Genomic DNA, 24,896 nt, shown 5'->3' with positions numbered 1-24,896 from the left:
GCCTCAAGGAGTGTTGGTGTCAGGGAAGTCATTTAAAGAATATACTTTACACATTTTGGAATAGCTTAAGCACATACAGAATTAGTGACTAAACTCTTAATGCTGATGTTGAAGGCTTATTTCTACTAATTTGTCATGTTTGTTCTTAAGATCCCAATTTCTGCACTACTTCACTGTGGCAGCAGTCCATGGCAGGGGCTAGAAGAGCTACATAGCTGATCTTTTGTTAATTAAGCAAACCAAAGGCCTAGTCTGTTGAGTGATTTTAGAAATGGCACCAGCAGGGATGGGCCTACTTGATATGGAAGATAAAGGGGTTGATAGAGAGGCAATGGAGAGGTAGTTCCTTTTAATGTGCTATTCATTGTTTTTTCCTCCTTCAGAAAAGAGCTTAGGAAAAATTGTAGTCAAAGGTACATTGGGCACCACAGTTTCTTTTAACAGTTCTTCATCCCTTCGTAAGGGATATGTTGAAGCCTCTAAGACAGTGGTTCTCAACCTGTGGGTCCCCAGATGTTTTGACCTTCCAGAAATCCTAAAAGCTGGTAAACTGGCTGGGATTTCTGGGAGTTGTAGGCAAAATTACCTGGGCACCCATAGGTTAAGAACCATCGCTCTAAGAGAAGGCCAAGAATTGCCACCCAACATTACAGGGTTAATGCTCTTCTCCTATAAACAAAAGTGGTCCTGTTGGAATTCCTGTCCTCCTGATCCCCCTATTTGAATATTAAATGCAACTTCACTGTCCTTGGGTTTTAGGAAATGAAATGGTTACTTGGGCTACTGTTCTGACTGCATGAACTGCATGGAAAATGGCTACTAAATGAAATTCTTTGGTTCTTTCTGTGGTATTTATCATAGACACCTGAGTGAAGTTTTGTCTTTTTGCAGGCTATGGTTTTATAGGCTAAGCAAGCAAAGGAAAAACATTATTTTGCTTTCTGTGCCTTGGGGGACAGAAAGCAGAGTAATTAAATTAGTATGTAAACTAGTTTGAGGACTGTCTGTGATGATTGCTTTTAGAGTGCTTCTACACAGGCAATTAATGTGGATTATAGAGATGAGGTTCGTTCTGGAGTGCCTACACAGGCACCACATGAACTGGCTGGAAGATGCTGGAGAGTTCATAAAGATCAACCAGATCTCTTAAACCACGTTCTGCTCTGAATTAATCGGCTCCATAGAAACCCATGATTATTACTTTTTACCTCCTGTTTGTTTGTTTTAACATTATGAAACTTTTTTCAGTCAATTGGATAAAGAGCAGTGTACAAATACAATAGAATAATAACAATAGAATAATGAAGACAGTAAACCCAAAGATGGCATCAAGTTAAAGCAGCAAAACCAGCTAAACAAAGTCAGCTAACTTTAAAATGTCTTAACTATCAAAATGATTTCAATATGACAGTGAAATTATTGCTATACTGCCACTAGTCAAACCTCCATGGGGGGTTGGGCTACTACAAAAACAGAGGTTGTCTCTCTTGGTGACACATATCATACTGATGTAGCTGGAGAAGAGTCAGCACTAATGGCCTTAAGTCATGAGCAGAATGATATGGGGAAGAGATGCTCCTAGCTATGTAGGACTTTAAATGGAAGTGCTGCGTTTTAAAATGGTATCAGAAGCAAATAGTTTGAGTTGGTGTCATATAGATAACAATGACAATTTGGCCTTAGCTTCTTATCTCCCCAAGGAACGAGAAACATAAAGCCATGAATCCTAAATTTTGTCAAATCATGTTATCGCAATAGCTTATTCACAATCCCTTCCAGTTGTAACTCTATCATAGCACATAACTGTTAGTGGAGAAGATGCCAATACAGATACTTTTTGAATGTGGGATTATGGTTAGAAAATAAATTTGCTCATGTAAACCTATTAATCTGCTTTAGATTGAATAATGTCTGCACTAAGTCCTGGTGCCTGAAATCCTTTGTAAATGGAAATATAAAGGAACTGAACTTGGGAAGATGTGTATGCTAAGCATGACAGAATGGCCTCAAAAATATAAACTGTCTTATATTGTCTCATCAAATCAAGAATTGTCTGGCAGCTGCTGTCCAACATCAGACAAAAAGCTTTGCAATCCTTGCCACTTTTAAAACAGTGATGAAAGTTGAACTGAGACACTTTCTCCCACTCCATGTTCTCTGTGACCGAGCTAAGGGTCCTCCTGAAGTTTGCAATACTGCAAGTTGAGATATTCTTCTAAAGAAGACTATGAAGAAAATTTGTGTCATTCAGCTCTTCTACATACAAATTGACATGCTTGCAGGGCATATGGTTATTGTATGTATTATTATATTTCTAAGGTTGAATAGATATTTCTTCAATTTTCATCACTGCCATAATCCATCAGCCCTTGAATTCCACAGTCTTGTATTTGCTATACGAATGTGAATTTCAGACAAACGGTAAGTGCAGACAGAAAGTAAACTGCCACATCTGATGACCTGCTGAATGTTGCTATATTTTGTCACATTACACATTATGCTAGTTCTACACTTCTACCTTTGCACTTTGCTGTATGTAATAGAACAACATAATTAGCCACTGGTACATAGTGTTTATGTTAGCTCTCAAAAGGTTAAGAAGCTGATTATAACTAAAATCAGCTTTGCCTGAGGCTTTGGTGGCTCTGTGTAATCAAATTAGACAGGGAGGGCATAGTGTCACCTAACACAAACCACTTGCATTTATGTCTCTTTTTTCACTTTTTTCACTCAAAGGTAAGTTTACTCTTATGCCAGTTTTTCAAAAAAGATGTTTCTAATATCCCTCTTTTATTATTGCAGTAACACCAGATATTTTAAAGCAGTGTAGCGTTAATCATTCAAGTTTACTGGGGAGTTTCTTAGCAAGCAATGTTTCATTCCAACAAAAACCCTGTCATCTGATCCTAAACATCTGGACCAACCTGTCAGTATAGAATTATATCTCTGCACTCCTAGCACAACATTCTGCAATGATCATGAGCACGTCCATTTTTTTCATAAGAAGTCACGAACCCAGTAGCATTAAATCCAGTGGAACTCCCTCCCCAGTGACATCTGGCAGGCTCCATCCCTTTTGGGGTTCAGAAAGAAACTGAAGACCCGGCTATGCGAGCAAGCGTTTAAAGAATAAGTTTTCGTTGCTTCGACGCAGTCTGGATTAAGGTTTTTGTACAAGGTCTGGCGGATGAATGGCACAAGAATTTTGTACTGTTTTAATTTTGTTTATTGTATCTTATGATACTATTTAAATGTTTTAACTGTTTTAATGTTATTTTATTGTATATTGGTGTATTGGCATCAATCGCCATTTTTGTAAGCCGCCCTGAGTCCCCTTGGGTGAGAAGGGCAGAGTAGAAATGATAGAAATAAATAAAATAAATAAATTATCTTTTTGGACAAAAGTCAAATATCACATAATAGTAACAAGAAGAAGAAGAAGAAGAAGAAGAAGAAGAAGAAGAAGAAGAAGAAGAAGAAGAAGTAGTAGTGAAACAAACAGTAGAAGAAGAGAAACATGCACTGGCAGATTATGTGAAAGGCAGTCAAGAACCAACATTGATGGAAGTCAATAGTAGAAAACTGCTTAAAGTGCAAAAGACAAAGAGTGAATATAAAAATATAATGCAGAGCAGAAGAGAAAATGAAGGCTCTCCATGGACAGTTCCTGGGAAAAATTGAGAGCAAAACTGATAAGGAAAAAACATGGATGTGGCTCACAAATGGAACTTTGAAAAAGGCAACTGAGGGTCCGTTTCTTCCAGCCCAAGAACAAATAATTAGAACAAATGCCATCAAAGCTAGAATTGAAAAGTCTACTGCAAATCCCAAATGTAGGCTATGTAAGGAAGCAGACAAAACAATGGATCACATCCTCAGCTGTTGCAAGAAGATTGCGCAGACGAACTACAAGCAGAGGCATAATACCATCGCTCAGATGATCCATTGGAACTTGTGCCACAAATACCATCTGCCTGTGACAAAGAACTGGTGGGATCACAAGCCTGAAAAGTTACAGAAAATGAACACGTAAAACTACTCTGAGACTTCTGAATTCAGATTGACAGAGTTTTGGAGCACAATACTCCTGACCTCACAAATGGTTAAAAAACAAAGTATGGACTGTTGATGTAGCAATCCCAGGTGACTACAAAATCAATGAGAAGCAACGGGAAAAGCTGACACAATACAAGGATCTAAAGATCAAACTGCAAAGGCTCTGGCACAAGCCAGTAAAGGTGGTCCCAGTGGTAATCAGCACACTGGGTGCAGTGCCTAAAGTTTCTGATCACTTTATTATTCTAATAGTGGATAATTGTTTTGCAGTGCCTAAAGACCTTTTCCAGCACTTGAAAACAATTGGCACTAACAAATCAGCTGCAAAAGGCTATCCTACCCAGATCTGAATGTATTATTCACCAATACATCACATAGTCCTAGACACTTGGGAAGTGTCCGACGTCTGATGCAATACCAAAGTCTGCATAGTGATTTTGTTTGCTGTGTACTCATCTTGTTGTGTATCAAATACTACTACTACTACTACTACTACTACTACTAATCTTTATTTCATTGGTTCTTAACCTGGGATCCCCAGATGTTTTTGACCTACAACTCCCAGAAATCCCAGCCAGTTTACCAGCTGTTAGGATTTCTGGGAGTTGAAGACCAAAAACATCTGGGGACTCCAGGTTGATAACAACTGCTATATTTATATCCTGCCACCATCTCCCCAAAGGGACTCAGAGAGGCTTACAATGGCACTCCAGGGTGTAGCATATAACATACAAGTGTACTTGAGCATAAAGCAATATCACATAAAATTATAACAACAACCACTATCAACATATATGACCTAAAATCAAAATAGCACACTTTTAAAAACACAGACCATCTGTAGATAAAACTAGCTGCCACCAATTCACAACTAAAGTGCCAGAGTGCCAGTCTCATATGGGCCCATTTCAGCCTACTCGAGGGTCAAAGGCCTGTTTAAACATCCATGTTTTTAGGCAGGATCAGAAGGGCTGAAGGGTGGGGACTAACCTAATCTCTTTTGGGAGGGTATTCCAGGGTCAGAGATCCACTATATGACAAAGAATCTCATAAATATGGCAAATAACCTACTAATTTTAAAGAAACTACAGCTAAGACACCTGAACTCGTATAAGTTATTTCTTTTTGCAATGAAACTATATTTTTAAGTCTGATAAATTGATGATAAAAACGTACACTTTTAACACTTCCTGAGCAGATCTTGGTATCAGAGGAACATTTCGCATCTTGTTATACTCAAATAAAATTTAAATGTAGCTACAAACAACAAAAGTATTTGGGAGCAAAATATTATTGAAAAGTTTATGAAAATTTAAGGAACTTTACCTTTCAAGATTTTATGCAGAAATCAATAGACAGATACTGGCAGCTACAATAGAAACAAATAAGAGTTCTACAACTGCTGTACTTAGAATTAAAACAAAAACTTTGCCTTATTTTAACTCAAAAATGTCCAGAAATCTGGTTATGCAGTCTGATCATCATAACTATGATTCTAATGATGCTGTGATAAATGTTCACAGACTGATATGTAATTAGCTTTCTTGAGCTGCAGATTGTATTTTTATACTACAAGCTATATCCATCCTTCCCACAAACCAAAAAGGTGGGGAGAGAAGAACAACCGTACAAGTTTAACAAAAGATTGGAAACATGATCTGGTTCTATATTTCTAATCAAACACTACATTAAGGGGGAATGAGTGTTGCCTGCCACATCCAAAATGTGACACACAATTCTCTGACAATTTATTTCAAGCATGCTGACATTTGGATTGTATAACCAGCAAATCTAGAAACATCTCCCACATTAAAAAGAAAAAAATGTACTTGAGGTAGAACATGTACTTGTCATACATATTTTAGATCTAATGGTAACTTCCTAAGCATTTTCACTCCCTTTTCACATGTGAATTCTTCAGAGACAATATCTTTTTCAACTGAATGTATTACATTCATTCACTTACATCTATTACAGATCATTCATCTGAAACACTTTACAGCCACCAAGTTGCTGTACTTTAAATCTTCATTTATTGCTTCAGAATGTGTGCAAGAAGATTAGGATGTAAAACCCTCCGAATGAAGGAGGAGTGGTCATGACCAATAGGTCAACACAGAACTGGGCTGCTTTTGCCTTCCAAACTCAGCGAAGTGGAACTAAGTGTGGCCAAACAACTTGTCGCTTGGACTCTGGCCAAGAGGCTCAAAATTGCTGACTGTTGCCACATTCTTTCAGTTTTAATAAAAGGGCTCACTTAAACATTTGCTAGAGTGCCAGCTGCATTTGCAAATTTAAAACAGGGAGTACAAGTGAAGTACAGATATTCTCCTTAACATATTATTACTTTTTTTTACTAGTAATTTCTCTTCATTGCAACAAATGGCTGTAAATGGATTAATGGCACAGCTCCAGAAAGCATGTCACAGATCTCTAGTGAACATATAAACTGTTCTATAAAGCACACTCAGAGAAGCGTACTAGTTCCTAAGTTTCTATTAACATATCATTTACAAGACAAATTTTATTTCACGATTAATGTACCACTTCAACAAGTCTAGGCATAAAAATCTCAATCAAAAAATAATACTGGATCACTTTTAAATGCTGAATAATATTAAGAGTGTAGTAAATTACTTCAGTACATTTTAACCTTCTCATTGCTAAGAAGAGGATAAAATCAATTCTCACCAAACTGCATATTAATAAGTGTGCTAATATAAAAATGTAAATATTAAGGCTGAGTTTTATAAATTAATAAATGCCATTAATGAACTATATAATGAACTATATTTAATTGCATTTTAATGCAAAAGAAACTCTTGTAGTGTCTTAATGTTGTATTTTCCATTGGCCCTATACCTGTAAACATTGATAAACATATTCCAAAATGTATATCTGTCACTTTGAGCTAACTTGAGAAACATTTATTTATTTAAATACAGTAAATAAATAAATGTATTATTAATCTTCCTCATTCTTTGGGTTTCTCACAAAGACTTCCTTCATTAAGACTGTGAAATATATATTTAAATTTCCATGAAACTGAATTTCTCAAAAAATCAATTAACTACCACACAATTAGCTCATTTGAAAAGTAATATAGTAAAAAGTTAATAGAGTTATCCAACAGACAAGATTCTGCCCCCCCATTTTCCCCAGCTAATTCGTAAGAAAGGTTCAACAGTAACTTATTATCAGTGATAATAAGTTGTACAAGTGCACTGTGCCTGTTATTACATTACTTTGAAAATCGGTTCATTTGCAAAAAATTCCACATCTAAAGTGGAATACATTTCAAGCTGCTCTCTTTTAAAGAGTGGATTTCTATTAATTTAGTTTATCAAATTCTTAACAATTTTAACTATTTTTCTCAACAATTACTGTAAAAAGCTTGGTTAAAAACTCAAAATTTCAGCAATTTATTTAATAAAAGGTATTGTCTATCAAAAGCAAGCTGGCTGAGTAATTTGGGGGTGAACTTTCAGTGGAATGCTGCCCTGACACTTATCACAGGATGCTTCATTAGAGCAGACAGATGAAACTCCAAATGTGTAAGCCGCAATAGTTTGACCTCAATTTTAATGTATAAAATCCTCCCACACTCTCTGTTCCTTGCATGCCTTTTTTGAAACTATGCTATAGTGCTTGAAATAATCATGAATTCAAATTGTATCTATACTTTTTCTACCTCTCTTCCTCTAAACAGAGGATAGGAAGTAAATGGGTATAACTCAGAGAAGCTGCTAAGATGAGTTGTTGGCAGGGTGAAGTGGTAGATTTTAGTAATAGCTGGAAGCTGTAAGTGGTTCTGAGCTTTGAAGTCAGTATAGCTTTGATGTAGTACTCCCCTAGTTAATCGCAAGATAGTCTTGAAAGAAAAGACTTTCCAAATACTATTCTTAGTGTCACTGCTTTTAAAAATCCTTGTATCATTTTTAGTACAGATCTTCAAATCTGACCTTAGACTGCTTTCTCCTCCTCTTTCATTGTCAAACTCCTTTGAAAGCCCTTTACAATTTACATTGTAATTAAAATGTAGCCTTATTTAACCTGCTATTTACTAGCTCAAAATGAACAGTTCAGGTAGTGGGCTTGCAGTGCTCAAACACGTTTAGACGGTATATTGCTGGGACCCACAGAAGTGTAATAAGGATAGGACGCAGGACTTTCTGGAATATGTTCCTTTTCAGTCTTGAGAAGTCTACATTCTCAGTAAAAGGCAACACACAGTGCAAAGCCACAAGATACCAAGCCTTACACTAATATAAAGGTAAGATATGATAGAAAAATCTAGCATAGAAATATGAGAAACTTTGTACTGTTTTTATACTTTGTTATTATGCCATTGTTACTCTGTTTTGTTTTACTTTGTTATTGTATAGGCATTTTGTTGAATATTGTCGTGTGTCTTGTATGTATTTTATGTTGTTTTATTGAAATTGTTTGGGCTTGGCCCCGTGTTAGCCTCCCCGAGTCCCTTCGGGGAGATGGAGGAGGGATACAAAAATAAAGATGATGATTATTATTATATTAACTCAAAATAAAATCAAATTTATGAGACACTAGCATACTGAGCTATTGGAAATGTCTGCAAAATAACAATTCTACTTCCTTAATATGCTTTTCTAGCTTCCTCTGTGCTTAATTTTAAATATCATACACAAATGAAACTGCACAGTCCAGCTCTGGCAGAACAAGAATGTTAAAGCAGGTGAACCACAATCTTTTATCTACAGTGAAGGGCTGATAATCTGTGCACATTTGTACATGAACTCTGAAATGAAGCTGCCATTCATAAAATCCTATGCTCATCTAAACTGACGGGAATAAAGAACATGGCATGTGACCAGTAAATTATGAGAGAGCAACACCTCAAGGTTAGAGGTCGCTGAAGATTTCAACAAATCTCACCAGATATGGCAACAGATTAAGCAAGGAGACAGATTGCCCTCCAACCTTAATCTGTTAAGACCTTTGAAGTCTTATGGTGACCTCTATTCTGCTCTTTCATATTAGTTGTTAGTTACACTAATTACAGCCTAATAGTATCCTGGTGCCAGACCATTTCTTTCTAAAGCGATTCAGTGAAAAAAATATCAGAAAAATGGCACTCTGCTTCAATCAAATTACAGTGTGCACATCAGAAGCACTTACTCTTAATTTACCCTAGATTTTATAAACATTTATAGATGGGAAAGATATCAATAGTGTTGTGAAGTCCATAAATCATAAATGTGGTCCTAATGTAAAAGCTTGGAATTTGAGGGCAAATTGTAGTTGGGAAGGCAAAACTTCATGCTAAATGCAAGATAACTACAATTTAATACACTGAAATAATCCAAACTTGGGTAAAAGGAGCATCCATTAAATATTTCAGCATGAACTATCTTAAGACATGCTGTGTGTATGTGTATGTACCATCATATCACCTGTTGATTTATGCAGACCCAATGAATTTCAAAGGCTGTTCTTAGGCAAGGAATACTCAGAGGTGGAATACTCTTGAGATACAGGCTACATAACCTGGTATTCATTGGTGGTCTCTTATGCAAGTACTAACCTAGTTTAAATTCCAAGATCAGATGAGATCTACAGTACGTTAAAGACCAACTTACATATCTACCTCTTCTTGGATTTTATAAAATATATTTTCAACATATGATCATTTTCATGACTGTGGCATCTGAAAAACCTCTCCTGAGAGCAAGCCTTCCTGCAAGAAAGTCTTAGGATATGGGTCAGATGGTTGCAGGGACATAATAAATTACTCCCAAATTACCCTACACACAGTTTAAGTGAATGCAAGCACCATTTCCATTGCCATTTAACACTCCAGTCCTTTGGATGATTAACTACACCAAACAATCATTTAAAATGTCTAGCCTTTTTAATGAACAAATAGAAAAGTGGAGAACTCCCCACCTCTCAAAAATCAGACTTTCTTGGCAGTCAAATAGCAATAATCTCAGAACGTTGTGAAATAATAGGTATTCTTGGTAAGATCCAAGAGAATGCATGGGCCTAACTGGATTGTAATTTAAAAAATTCTTTGAGCATGAAGTGTCATATCAAAAATTCCTTCTGAAACATTAGCTTTAAAGTGAATAGTTACGATGTACATGACATTATTAAGTTTAAATTCCATTAGCCCTGAATAATTAGTTATATGGTTCTATGTGTCCTAGCATTTACATTTAGCTACATTCTCCTTCCATTTGCATTAATTCACAACTATTAAACTCCTCACTACAAGATATGGAGCCCCTGGTGGCAAGGTGGGTTAAACCCTTGTGCTGGCAGGACTGCTGACTTGAAGGTTGGGTTGCTGACCTGAAGATTGCCTGTTCAAATCCAACCTGGGGACAGAGCGGATGAGCTCCCTCTATCAGCTCCAGCTCTACGCGGGGACATGAGAAATGCCTCCCACAAGGATGGTAAAAACATAACATCTGGGCGTCCCCTGGACAACATCCTTGCAGACGGCCAATTCTCTCACACCAGAAACGACTTGCAGTTTTCTCAAGTCGCTCCTGACATGAAAAAAAAACTTACAAGATAACACAGATTTTGTAGAACTAAAACATATAAGAAAAACTGCACTTAGTACTCTTTCTGTATGCATGCACCTTCTGTTTTAAGCTATAATCACTTAGCTCCACTAAAACTGCCAATACAATCACAGAATTCCTGGGACAGAATATGGTGCTTGAGGTGTACTCTGTGTACCTTTTTAGGCAGCATGAATGGTTCTTAGGAACAAAGGGTGTGTGTGTGTGTCTACAAGCAGAACATTATATGCAAGCTTTGGTTATATAATAGACAGTGATGGACTGTGAGGTATCATATTCTCCATAGCATCCATTTGTTCTGGTATTCACTTCTGTTTACTTTATACAAACCTGCATAAAGCAAATAAATAAGGCATCCTAATGAACTAAATTCATGATGTGCTTTCTTGGATATACAGTAGAGTCTCACTTATCCAACATTCACTTATCCAACATTCTGGATTATCCAATGCAGTCTGCCTCCCATCTGGATCCACAGCTCTTTCTCTAGGCAGACAGGACTGAATGTTTTACAGATTTAATTTTCGACAATGTTGTTACTCTAAGTTCATTTTATGCATTTCTATCTTTATTTGTAGTCAATTTGTTAGAAGTCAATGTTTTTGTAGTCAATGGTTTCAATACCTTGAGATTTTCTGGTGCTAAATTCATAAATACAGTAATTAGTACCGTGTACTGAACTGCTTTTTCTGTTGATTTGTTGTAAAACATGATGTTTTGGTGCTTAATTTGTAAAAACGTAAGGTAATTCGACGTTTAATAGGCTTTTCCTTAATCCCTTCTTATTATCCAACATTTTCGCTTATCCAACATTCTGCCAGCCCGTTTATGTTGGATAAGTGAGATTCTACAATATTTCTTAAGTAGTACAGTCACAGCACCTTAGGTTAAAAGGCAGATCTGAGCAAAATTGTGTTGTGATAAAATCAGCATAGGATAAGTATCTCTTAACAGCCTCCTCACACTACAGCACGGATCCACTTTAAATCCGGTTTCTGCATTCTGTAGAATTCTGGGGTTTGTAGTTTAGTGAGGCCCAGAACTGTCTGGCTGAGCGGTTTAAAGGCCCCTCCCTAAACTGCAAGCCTCAGAATTACGCAGGAGGTAGAAACTGGATCCATGCTCTAGTGTGATGAGGTCCTTATTTGGAATTACTAAATCCAAAATATTCCAAATTCCAAAATCTTTCATCTGGGTGGTTGAGATAGTGACACCTTTGCTTTCAGATGTTTCAGTGTACACACTCTGTTTCATGCACAAACGTATTGAAATGTTGCATAAATTTCACAATTAGACTTGGATCTCCTCTCCAATATTTCTCATTATGTAAGTAAATGTGAATACAGAAATCTAATGAAAAAAACACCTTGAAATCTAAAACACTTCTGGTCTCAATAATTTGAGATAAGGGATACTCAACTTGTATAGGAGTTTGATAAATAGATATTAAATAGACTTTGGTATCATATTATGCTTTTACTTTTAATATTTACTACTTTCAAAATCATAAAATTATTTTTGTTTGGTTCTAGACAAAGAACCCAAACCGCAATAGGTATGATTCTAAATGAATTATTAAGTGGCTCACACTGCAAAATTATTACAAAAAAAGTCACAATTTTACTCATTATCATGAATGTCAATACCTTCCATTAGTCTTGTTAATATAAAAAGTAGCACCAATCCTGTTCAGTAATCAGGGCTATTCTTTTCCTCTTTCAGTATAAAATCTTATGTTGGTTTTTATACATGCAATAGGAAGGGGTGATATAATATATTTTGCCTCAGGCAACAAAATGTTTTCAAATGATTCTAGCAGCTTACGATATATATATGAGAACTTAATAATAATTACTCAACAATTTGTTTGTTCTATGTGCATTTATTTCTACTTTGGCCTATCCCTACTACATGTAAATATACATATAGTAGCATACATAGAATCATAGAAAACTAGAATTGGAAGACACTATGATGGCCATCTAATCCAATGCCCTGCCATGAAAGTGTGTGTGCCATTACGGCTATATGGTGTGTTTGTAGTCTCAAAAGTAAGGATTAATAATTTAGCCACTGTTAGATGTTGCAAATTTCAGGATTCGTTTGACAAGTAATGTTTTTGGAAAGCTAAAACATGTGTCACCCCAATCTATCTCTAGCTTTAAATAAAAATAGTGGTAAATTTCAGTACTATTGCTCATAGTTTTTCTGAGTTAAGTTCAAATTTCAGATGATACGGTTCACAGACTACAAATGCATTTTTTAAACTAGGAAATATGCCAGATCATATAGTCAAAAAGATATATACAGAGTATTAAGCAAAATTAATGTGGCAGTTTAAACCGCTTAAAACTGTTGTTTTAAGCTGCCTGTAGATTTTGGCATGCATCACTGAATAGGTTTACATTAGTTCACATATCTGAGCTAATCTTTTACAACTGATAATTGTGCCTTCATTATTTTTTTTTTGCAGAAGTATTTTAATTCAGCTAATATTTCAAGCTGTTTAATTACCAGAAGAAATTATGAAGATTGTGTTATGCAAATAAAAACCCTAAGTTTTATATGTATTTTATGTAATAATGATTCTGTGTTTTTAGCTATATTGTAACCTGCCTCGAGCCATGAGAAGAGGCAGATAATAAAATTATTATTATTGGTTTCAGTTCTTTTTATTTTTGTACAATTTCTTCATAGATGAAGAGATAATCAGTAAATCTCCCCAAAAAGGAATTTCAGAAGAACCTGTAAGCCAAATTATTTATGTTTCAGAAAAAATGGGAATAATAAATTTCCAGATAGCAAATTCGATTTTTTATCTCAAGAATTGTTTTTATTCAAGTGAATGCTAATTATAATTGTAATGGGGACTAAGAAACAAACATACTTGTATATTTGTATAATATCTTGTTTTACTCTCTTAAAAATGGACATATCTGACTGGATTGTCCTTGATGAATGTATGGGGGATGTCTCTGAGGAGGAGACCAGTTTAGAGCTACACAATTCAGTTCAAAAGGAAGAGGAAGCAACAGGGTCAGTTTTCAGGAGACCTGCAGAGCACCTTAGAGGAAAGAGACCCTGTCAATCCTCAAAGGAGACGGGAGTTTGCAGTAGGCAACTCCCTCCTGAGAGGAACAGAAGTGATGATTTGCCCCTGACAGGATGTCTCGAGAAGTATGCTGCCTCCCTGGGGCAAAAATCCACCACGTAACTCAGTGGCTGGTAAGACTCATCAAGCCAACTATCCCTTCTCCGTTCATGTTGGTTCATGTAGGAACCAACAATACTGCAAGACATAGTCTTCAAAAGATCAGAAAGGATTTTGAAGCTCTCAGAAGAAAGCTAAAAGGTCTTAATGTACAGGTGGTCTTTTTATCTCTCCTCCCAGTCATACGATGTGGCTCAGGAAAGGCAAGAAAAATAATAGAGGTAAATAACTGGCTCCGCAGATGGTACCAGGAAGAACACTTTGGCTTCCTGGACCATGGTCTGCTTTTCCAGAACGATGGACTACTGGTACGGGATGAGCTGCATCTCACAGAAGTAGGAAGGAATGTTTTTGTTCAGAGACTGGCAACTGTGATCAGGTGGACTTTATACTAGGATGTGTGGGGGAGAGTAACAATATCCTTGGGAACAGTAGTTTATCAATGCCCAGAGTGAACAGCCAAAAGGGTTGAACAAACACAACAAGTACTACGCAGCAAGAGGACAATCTCAAATAAACAGCTACAGGCTTAGATGTCTTTACACTAATGCCCGGAGCATGGGAAATAAAAAAGATGAATTGCAACTTTTAGCACAACAAGACAGTTACGATATAATAGGCTTAACTAAAATCTGGTGGGATGTGTTGTATAACTGGAATGTAACAATGGAAGGAGATATCCCATTTCAGAGAAATAGACCAGACAGGAGAGGGGTGGAGTAGCATTATATGTCAAAAATATTTACACTTGTGAAGAAATGCAAGACGTTAATCCTGGAAACCAGCTTGAAAGCATCTGGGTAAGAATTAAGGAATGAGGACTGGAAAAGATGTAATTGTGGGGGTCTACTACAGACCTTCAAGCCAGACTTTAAGAACTGGTTAAAGTCTTCCTTGACCAGATGACCAAACATGCAGAAAGAACAGATATAGTAGTAATGGGGGATTTCAACTACATTGATATTTGTTGGAAAATAAACTTTGCCAAGTCCAACACTTTACAAGCACTTTCAACTTTACAAAGTCCAACAAATTCCTCACTTGCCTTGCAGAAAGTTTTATTGTCTAGAGAAGGTAAACAGACAATAAGGAGATCAGCTATTCCGGATCTGATCCTAACCAGCACTGAGGATCTAGTCAATGGAGTGGAAGGGGTGAAATCATTAGGCAGAAGTGACCATGTGCTTCTGAAGTTTATGATACAAAGGAAGGGGGAAACTAAGAGAAGTCATCATGCATTCTAGACTTTAGAAGAGCTGAGTTCAGGAAATTTAAGGAAATATTGAGTGTGATTCCATGGACAGGAATACTAAAAGAGAAGGGAGTTAATGATTAATGGGAGTTTCTTAAAAGTGAGATATTTAAGGCACAATTGCAAACAGTGCCAACAAAGAGAAAAAAATAGAGAAGTGTAAAGAAACCAGAATGGATGTTCAAAGAACTTTTAACTGAGTTAAGATTTAAAAGATACATGCACAAGAAATGGAAAAGGGGGAAATAACCAAAGAGGAATTCAAACGAATAACCAACACATGTAGGGAAAAGGTTAATAAAGGCTAAAGCACAAATGGGCTCAGGATTGTCAGAAAGATTAAAAACAATAAAAAGGGATATTTGGTTATGTCAGAAGAAAAAGAAGGAACAAGGAAACAGTAGGACCTCTGAGTGGAGAGGATGGTGGAATGCTGAAAAGATAGAACTACTCAACACCTTTTTTGCCTCAGTCTTCTCACAAACAGAAACCAGTTTTCAACCAGAGCAATGTGGAGTGCACGAAGAAATAGGGGAAATGCAACCCAAAATAGGTAAAGAGCTAGTCCAGAAACGCCTGGTCGCTCTAAATGAATCCAGGTCTACAGGGCCAGATGAACTACATCCAAGGAACTAGTAGAAGTAATTCAGAACCACTGGTAATAATCTTTTTCCAATAGAATTACAAGCTTGGTTGATACAGGGAATGCTGTGGATGTAGTGTATCTTTATTTCAGTAAGGCCTTTGACAAGGTCCCCTATGATCTTCTTGCAAACAAACTAGTCAAATGTGGGCTAAGCAATGCTAATATTAGGGGGATCTGTAATTGGTTAAGCAATTGAAACCCAAGTGTGCTCACCAATAGTTTCTCTTCGTCTTGGAAAGAAGTGACTAGTGGGGTGCCGCAGGGTTTGGTCATGGGCCTAGTACTGTTCAACATCTTTATTAATAACTTCATGGTTTAGAGGACATGCTTATCAAGTTTGCAGATGACACCAAATTAGGAGGGATAGCTAATACTCCAGCGGACAGGATCAGAATTCAAAATGACTTTAACATATTAGAGAGCTGGGCCAAAATTAACAATATGAATTTCAACAAGGACAAATGTAAGATACTACACTTAAGCAGAAAAAATTATACAGAATGGGTGACGCCTGGCTTGACAACAGTACATGTGAAAAAGATCTTGGAGTCTGAGTAGACAAGTTGAACATTAGCTAACAATGTGATGCTGCAGCTAAAAAAGCCAATGGGATTTTGGGCTGCATCAGAGTATAGTATCTAGATCGAGGGAAGTCATGGTACCCCTCTTTTCTGCTTTGGTCAGACCTCACCTGGAATACTGTATCCAATTCTGTGCACCACAAATTAAAAGAGATATTTACAAGCTGGAACGTGTCCAGAGGTGGGCAACTAAAATGATCAAAGGTCTGGAGACCATGCCCTATGAAGAGCATCTTAAAGAGCTGGGTATGTTTAGCTGGAAGAAGAAAAGGTTGAGAGGAGACATGATAGCCATAGAAAAATATGTGAAAGGATGTCACAAGGAGGAGGAAGCTGCCCTGGAGACTAGAAGTAACGCATTCAAATTACAGGAAAGGAGATTTCACCTGAACATTAGGAAGAATTTCCTGACTTTAAGAACTGTTCTGCAGTGGAACGCTCTAACTAGGAGTGTGATGGAAGCTCCTTCCTTGGAAGCTTTTAAACAGATGCTGGATGGTCATCTGTCAGGGTTACTTTGAATGTGCATTTACTGCAGGGGGTTGGACTAGATGGCCCATGCGGTGTCTTCCAACTATGATTCTATGATTCTCTGAAATAAAAAGGTGAATGTAATTGAACCTGGGCTGATAGCTGTTGCTTATCATAAGGAAAGTCCCTGATTTGAGGGCCACAAAACTTGTCATTTATAGGGCTGGCTGGTGTCATCTATAGTAAGGGCGTTCCTTATTTGAGGTTTGGAAAAAAATTCTCCATTGTACAAACTGCCAGGAAATCCAGTATTTTGGGAAAATAGGTCTTTCATAAAGACAGAAATGTATATATCATGTAATTTATGAATGTGCACAATATGTTGATTTTACAGAGAAATAAATGGACAGATTAACTGAAATTAATAATTTCATTTGAAATACGGGTAGAATACAAACTTGATTGTAAACCATGCCTGTATAGATTTCAACTGTCCCTCACTGAAAACCTGGCAAAATTAATTGGGTCAGAACAACCTTCATAAGAAAATCACACCCACAAAATAAAATAAATATTTTATAAATAGAACTCAACATACAGCAGATACTGCTTCTTTCTCTAGAACTGTAATTTCATTTCCCTCAAAATCTGAAAACATTTTTCAAGATGTACATCTGTTACAGTCACAAACTGCTGTGGAACAAATCCACTTTATCAACTTTTTTCAGCACAAGTGAAAGAGTGTGCATCTAAGCGTGTATATACAAATGGGGGTAGGAGCAGTGTTAGTATTCCCCCAAACAGAAGGCTACAATTCCATATACTCCTAAAGGGGAAAAGTACAATTTAACTCAATATGACTTTCTCCTGGGCAGATTTTCATAGGATTACACTAACTCTGTGAAGTCCTCAAAGCATTGGCTCACTGTCAGACGAAATGGGGACACGAGGAAGGAGTGTTTGGATTCAGTCCATGCCTACTTTCTTCCTGTCTAATGAAAACCTGGTGCTGTGAGGGGCTTCTCTTAGAAGCTTCAAACAGAGCTGTTCTGATATTTGAAGAGAGAAAAAGGAAAGGGAATAAAAGCAGGCAACTATTCTAAACTGTTCTTCTGCTTCTTTGGCTTTCTGGACTGCCACCCATTTAACAAGGCCTAGGCCTATATGTACATAACTTATGAAAGTTTTACTCTAGGAAAGAAATACTTTAGCTTACCTTGATTTTAATAAAATCAAAATGTTTTTGAGATACAAAGTAAAAGGTAGACATGAAAATATTTGTCAATAGTGTTGTGTTTTACAAACACATTCATATAAAAAAGGAAAGCTTCTCTTAAAGAAAATGTAAGAGTTATACATATTGGCATTATAATTCCCTAAAATGCATAAAACTATGATACACTGTGCAATATTAAAAAGCAAAGCAAAATACCATGACAGATCCCTGAAAAGAGTTTTCCAAACAGGAAAAAGGATTAAGGATAAGAAGAGGAAGGGAAAACTAACAATTCAGTTTGTTCATAGCTATCACCGTAAATGTGCATTATAAGAAAGAGTCTCTGTCTCTCTCTAGGAAATAAAGAAGAATCACTAGTATATGTTTTGATTTCTCTAAAACAGATTAGCTGACAACACTGGCTTAGCTAGAAGCAATGCTAGGATTCACATCATCGCTTTCACAGAAGTTTCAAATGTACTCTCTTTCCCTTCCTAGAACAAGGTATCAAATGCATGCAGACTTTCAAGAAAGGTATGAGAGGAAGCTGAAGAAATTCCACCTGGCATTCCTAAGGCACTTCTCCTTGCCATAGTAATAATGATTTTTTGCAGCTCAAGAGATATAAAGCTAATTCACACTTGCAGTTTACCAGTCCACTAATCCACCTTCAGATGAAGTGTGAACCCAGCTGCTCAGGAGTAATTGTCCCCTAATCCTTAGCAATTTACACTTCATTAATGAAGTGAGAGTTAACCCTTACTCCTACCTTGTATGCAGATCCCATTCCACTTTTGGTACTCCCTCTTCTTATACTATTGAGATGGAGCTCAAAGGGGACACTTCAGTCTGTATTGTTATATCTTTAGTCTAAAGAATCACAACATATCTTACAATGCTCCAGAGAGCTTAGGTCACCTATGTTCCCTGCGGTGTCCAACAGTGAACACCAATAGTGCCAACTCCAACAGAATGTAATGGTCAGGTTTAATGCTTAGGGACAAGTTATATATTTCTTGGCAAGGCATTAAACAAATTTTATTTCTCTCAAATAAACTGAGCTAATTTTCAGATAATATATCTTTAGCAAAAGAAGAGAGGGGCTGCGATCTGTTCTGTTCCCAGAGTAAAAATCTCAAGATAGCAGTACCGAGAGAAGCTTTTGTATGTCAAAGGTAAATTTGGGTAAATCAGGGAACATTCTACTTTGGAAACAATTTTTTACTTGATTCAAAAGGACCACAAACCTGACTTCAGTTATAGAGTGAATATGTAGCTGCAGATATGAATATGAGACTAAAATATACTTTATATATTCAGCAGGGTAAATTCCAAAATATTTATTAACACAGATTGTATATAGTAGGTTTAATCGTAAGAGTCCTCTTCTTTTTTTGTTCCAGCTTATCACTCTAACTACATAAGGCACTGATATTGAATACTTTTGAAGGGGTGCAGTCTTGAAATTAAATTAATATGACTATCTAAGCATTAAAGAATATATTTTACAATATTATTAATATCTGTTTGAGCTGCAAGCATATGTTTTGTTAAGGGAAAAAGCAAGTAATGCATGTCTCCCTATCTTGCCCTGTATAAGAGTGCAAAATGATGCTTCACCATGACAAGACTGAGGGGGCTAATGGTACATGGCTAATGGTAGGCCTTCTATCTGCCTAAAACTCGCATCTTTAAGCAAGATCCAACAAAGTATGGAATAACAGAAAAGAGATGATGGTTTCCCTTCATAGAAGGCACACAAAATGTATCTGCAAAATGTATTACAGAAATCCGAATGTTTATTACTGCAGGATAGTGGGATTTCCGTTGGTAATAATTGGGGAAGATAAGTCAGAGTGACACTTCTGGGGCTAGAAGGGATCTTGGAGATCATTTAGTTCCATAGTCTCGTCACAGTGCAGAATCTCCAATGTGGGATGGAAATAAAGCATCCTTGGCTGTTGGCTATATGCTATATAGTTTAAAATCTTCAGCAAAGAACAGTTGAGCTTCTTCTGAGACAGTCTGTTCCACTTCCGAAAAAATATCTTAATATGAGGTAATTCCTTCAAATGTCAATCTAATATCTGTTTCCCTGAAATTTTGTACCCGTAGCTCTAATAAGGCCCCCCACAGCAATAAGTCTGCCCCATCTTCCATATGACAGATATTGGAAGAAAGCTTTCATCTGTTCTTAACCTTCCTTCCTCCAGTCCATCAGCTGACAAATGAAATTTATTTGAAGGTGAACGGAAGGAGAAATCAACTGGTTTGCCTTTTGTAAAACGACTATTATTTTACAGTGACAAATAAGAGATTAAAGAAGTGATTCCATATTTAAAGGCTCAGCTCCCACCTTGGTGATTCATTTCATACATTAGATGAATAATGTTTCCATGTAGTTGAAGCATGCCTTTGGGGATGCTTACAAGCCAGGCAGGAGAAACATGAAGTTCTCCTATCGCCTTTTAACATCTAGTATTCAATAAAGAGAAAGGGTACAGAGGCATATGAGAAGAAGCATATACTCCTAACTATTGGAAATGAAATTTAGTGTACATCTTATATGAAGCATAAACAAGCATCCAGAAAAGGAACAGAAAATTTTACTTTAATAATAGCTTTAAAATATCATGGAGGAAAAATAACTCCATCAGAGGTGAAAAGACATTAATAATCATATTTCAAAAGAATGGCTGATATCAAAATTAGTGTTTCCATACCTGCAGAGACTCGTGGGCAGTCTGGTAACATGGATTCTACTGAAGTATCCAAAGGTTCTGAACTTGACACCCAATTACAACAGTTCTGTTATTAAAGAAAAACAAATCTGAATAAAAAACATGTACAATATGCCTTAATTGCTGTTGTTACAGTAGAAAGACTCATCTGTAGGCAACGGCATGCTAAGCATGAGCTCATACCAAAGTAAGCAGCACCCACCATCACCACTCCATTTATATAATAATAACAATACACTTTTATTTATATTCAGCCCTTCTCCCCGAAGGGACTCAGAGCAGATTACAGTATATAAAGCAGACACAGGCAAAGATTCAATGCCTTGTTACAATCACATAGAATGAAATGCACAACAGAAACAAAGGCAAAGGTTTTTCCTTTCATTTCCGGCTTCTGGATGCAGTGTTCATCTCTGGCTCTGGGCAAGGTACTACTCTCCATTTCCAAGCTGAGGAGCCTGCATTGTTACCTCCTGATCATATGGCCAACATGACTGCTTGGAGTGTCTTTTTACCTTTTCCCTCCAAAGCGGTACCTATTTATCTACTCACATTTGTATGTTTTCAAACTGCTAGATTGGCAGGAACTAGGGCTAACAGCGGGAGCTCACCCCATCCTGCGGATTCAAACTGTTAGCCTTCAGGTCAGCAGTTCAGCAGCACAAAGCTTTAACCCACTGCACCACTGTGTAGCATAAATGAAAATTTAAAATCTGTTAAATGTGAAATTGTCATAATGTGAATTTGTTGGTCTGTGTTTAATTGTCTGAATCCAACTCCTAGCACAGCACCACACATACGATGTCATAGGCATCACTGAAACCTGGTGGGATGACTCCCATCACTGGAATTTAACCATTGAGGGCTATAACCTCTTTCACAGAAATAGAACAAAGGGGAGAGGAGGGGGAGTAGCTTTATATGTCAAAAACAGTTACGTTGCAGAAGAAATGCAAGACTGTAATCCGGGAAACCAGCTTGAAAGCATCTGGATAAGAATCAAGGGAACCGGGACTCAAAAAGATCTTGTCGTGGGTGTCTACTACAGACCTCCGAGTCAGGATGAAGGACTTGATGAAGCCTTCTGTCAACAGCTGACCAAACAGGCACAAAGAAGAGATATAGTAGTCATGGGCGATTTCAATTATCCCGATATCTGCTGGAAAACAAACTCAGCCAAGAGTACAAAGTCCAACAAATTCCTCACTTGCCTTGCAGATAATTTTATGGTCCAGAAGGTAGAAGAGGCAACAAGGGGATCAGCAACTCTTGATCTAATCTTAACAAATGTGGAAGACCTGATCAATACAGTTGAAGTGGTTGGATCCTTAGGGGCAAGTGACCATGTGCTCCTGCAGTTTGCAATACAAAGGAATGCTGAAACTAAGACAAGTCAAACACGCATTCTGGACTTTAAGAGAGCTGACTTCCAAAAAATGAAGGAATTACTGAGCGGCATTCCATGGACACCGATATTAAAAAACAAGGGAGTTAAGGATGGATGGGAGTTTTTCAAAAGTGAAATACTCAAGGCGCAAATGCAAACAGTGCCAACAAAGAAGAAAAATAAGACAAGTGCAAAGAAGCCAGAATGGATGTCCAAAGAACTTCTAACTGAGCTAAAGCTCAAAAGTGACATGCACAAGAAGTGGAAAAGGGGAGAAATCACCAAAGAAGAATTCAAACGTATAGCCAACACCTGTAGGGAAAAGGTTCACAAGGCTAAAGCGCAAAATGAGTTCAGGCTTGCCAGGGACATAAAAAACAACAAAAAAGGCTTTTTTGCTTACGTTGGTAGAAAAAGGAAGAAAAAGGAGGCGATAGGGCCATTGCAAGGAGAAGATGGGGTGATGGCGACAGGGGACAGGGAAAAGGCAGAACTACTTAATGCCTTCTTTGCCTCGGTCTTCTCAGAAAAAGAAAGCCATCTTCAACCTCAGCAACACGGAATGGACGAAGGATTGGGGGAAATCCAACCCCAAATAGGGAAACAAGTTGTCCAGGAACACTTGGCCTCTCTAAATGAATTCAAGTCCCCAGGGCCAGATCAGCTACACCCAAGAGTACTGAAGGAACTAGCGGAAGTTATTTCAGAACCACTGGCAATTATCTTCGAGAGTTCTTGGAGAACGGGAGAAGTCCCAGCAGATTGGAGGAGGGCGAATGTGGTCCCTATCTTCAAGAAGGGAAAAAAGAACGACCCAAACAATTACCGTCCGGTCAGCCTCACATCAATACCAGGCAAAATTCTGGAAAAGATCATTAAGGAAGTGGTCTGCAAACACTTAGAAACAAATGCGGTCATTGCTAATAGTCAACACGGATTTACCAAAAACAAGTCATGCCAGAATAATCTGATCTCTTTTTTCGATAGAGTTACGAGTTGGGTCGATACAGGGAATGCTGTGGATGTAGCGTACCTGGATTTCAGTAAGGCCTTCGACAAAGTCCCCCACGACCTTCTGGCAAACAAACTAGTAAAATGTGGGCTAGACAAAACTACGGTTAGGTGGATCTGTAATTGGCTAAGCGAACGAACCCAAAGGGTGCTCACCAATGCGTCGTCTTCATCATGGAAAGAAGTGACAAGTGGAGTGCCGCAGGGCTCCGTCCTGGGCCCGGTTCTGTTCAACATCTTTATTAACGACTTAGACGAAGGGTTAGAAGGCACGATCATCAAGTTTGCAGACGACACAAAACTGGGAGGGATAGCTAACACTCCAGAAGACAGGAGCAGAATTCAAAACGATCTTGACAGACTAGAGAGATGGGCCAAAACTAACAAAATGAAGTTCAACAGGGACAAATGCAAGATACTTCACTTCGGCAGAAAAAATGGAAATCAAAGATACAGAATGGGGGACGCCTGGCTTGACAGCAGTGTGTTCAAAAAGACCTTGGAGTCCTCGTGGACAACAAGTTAAACATGAGCCAACAATGTGATGCGGCTGCTAAGAAAGCCAATGGGATTCTGGCCTGCATCAATAGGGGAATAGCGTCTAGATCCAGGGAAGTCATGCTCCCCCTCTATTCTGCCTTGGTCAGACCACACCTGGAATACTGTGTCCAATTTTGGGCACCACAGTTGAAGGGAGATGTTGACAAGCTGGAAAGCGTCCAGAGGAGGGTGACTAAAATGATGAAGGGTCTGGAGAACAAGCCCTATGAGGAGCGGCTTAAAGAGCTGGGCATGTTTAGCCTGCAGAAGAGAAGGCTGAGAGGAGACATGATAGCCATGTACAAATACGTGAAGGGAAGTCATAGGGAGGAGGGAGCAAGCTTGTTTTCTGCTGCCCTGCAGACTAGGACACGGAACAATGGCTTCAAACTACAGGAAAGGAGATTCCACCTGAACATCAGGAAGAACTTCCTCACTGTGAGAGCTGTTCGACAGTGGAACTCTCTCCCCGGGGCCGTGGTGGAGGCTCCTTCCTTGGAGGCTTTTAAGCAGAGGCTGGATGGCCATCTGTCGGGGGTGCTTTGAATGCGATTTCCTGCTTCTTAGCAGGGGGTTGGACTAGATGGCCCATGTGGTCTCTTCCAACTCTACTATTCTATGATTCTATGATTCTATGAATGTCCTTGCTGCTTGTGTAGATGTATACTGGGTTTACCTTTTGACTTATGTTATTTTATATTGTTATACAGTCTTTCTATTTGTTGTAAGCTGCCTTGAGTCCCCTCTGGGGAGATAGGGCAGGATACAAATAAAGTTTTCATTCATTCATTCATTCTCTGAAAAAAATGTGAGGTTTTTTATCTAGCTGGAGAAATGAGAATGATGAGAAGAAGAATCTATGGTTGCCTGGTACATCGTTGCTGTTGCAAGACAGACTCCCTTAAAGCGCCAGACCAGTCTTTAGTAAAAGTAGAGTTTATTAGTTCACAACAAAAGAGCCCAAAAACAAACTCAAAAAGGCTCAGAACACTTAACCTTCAATGTGAAACACAGTAATCCTCACAGTCAAAGCAAAACTCAAACCCTGGGAAAATAACCCGGATTTAACCAGAATAAAATCCGGTTCAAACTCCAAGCTTTGCAAAAAAAACAGGAAAAGCACTCCAATTCACAGCTGGACTCCAGCAGGCAGGAAGAGACGAACGAACGGGGGGGGGGGGGGGGGGGAGTCGTCTAGCAAACTAAGTCAAA

General features: G+C 37.9%; 1 protein-coding gene across 12 annotated transcripts in view; it reads right to left on the bottom strand.

Moving 5' to 3' along the window:
- The window catches only part of arb2a (ARB2 cotranscriptional regulator A), a 284,933-nt gene that overhangs the window by 71,760 nt on the left and 188,277 nt on the right, over positions 1-24,896 (bottom strand). For all 12 annotated transcript variants that reach the window (XM_062974236.1, XM_062974231.1, XM_062974232.1 and 9 more), the window contains one exon: positions 20,729-20,813. In XM_062974236.1, the coding sequence (XP_062830306.1) occupies positions 20,729-20,813 (85 nt within the window). The remainder of the gene's footprint in view (positions 1-20,728; positions 20,814-24,896) is intronic.

This window comes from Anolis carolinensis, chromosome 2 (assembly GCF_035594765.1).
Source record: "Anolis carolinensis isolate JA03-04 chromosome 2, rAnoCar3.1.pri, whole genome shotgun sequence".
NCBI classification, from domain to species: Eukaryota; Metazoa; Chordata; class Lepidosauria; order Squamata; family Dactyloidae; genus Anolis; species Anolis carolinensis.
The sequence above is the reverse complement of the archived record's forward strand: the minus strand, read 5'-3'. Positions and strand labels throughout refer to the sequence as shown.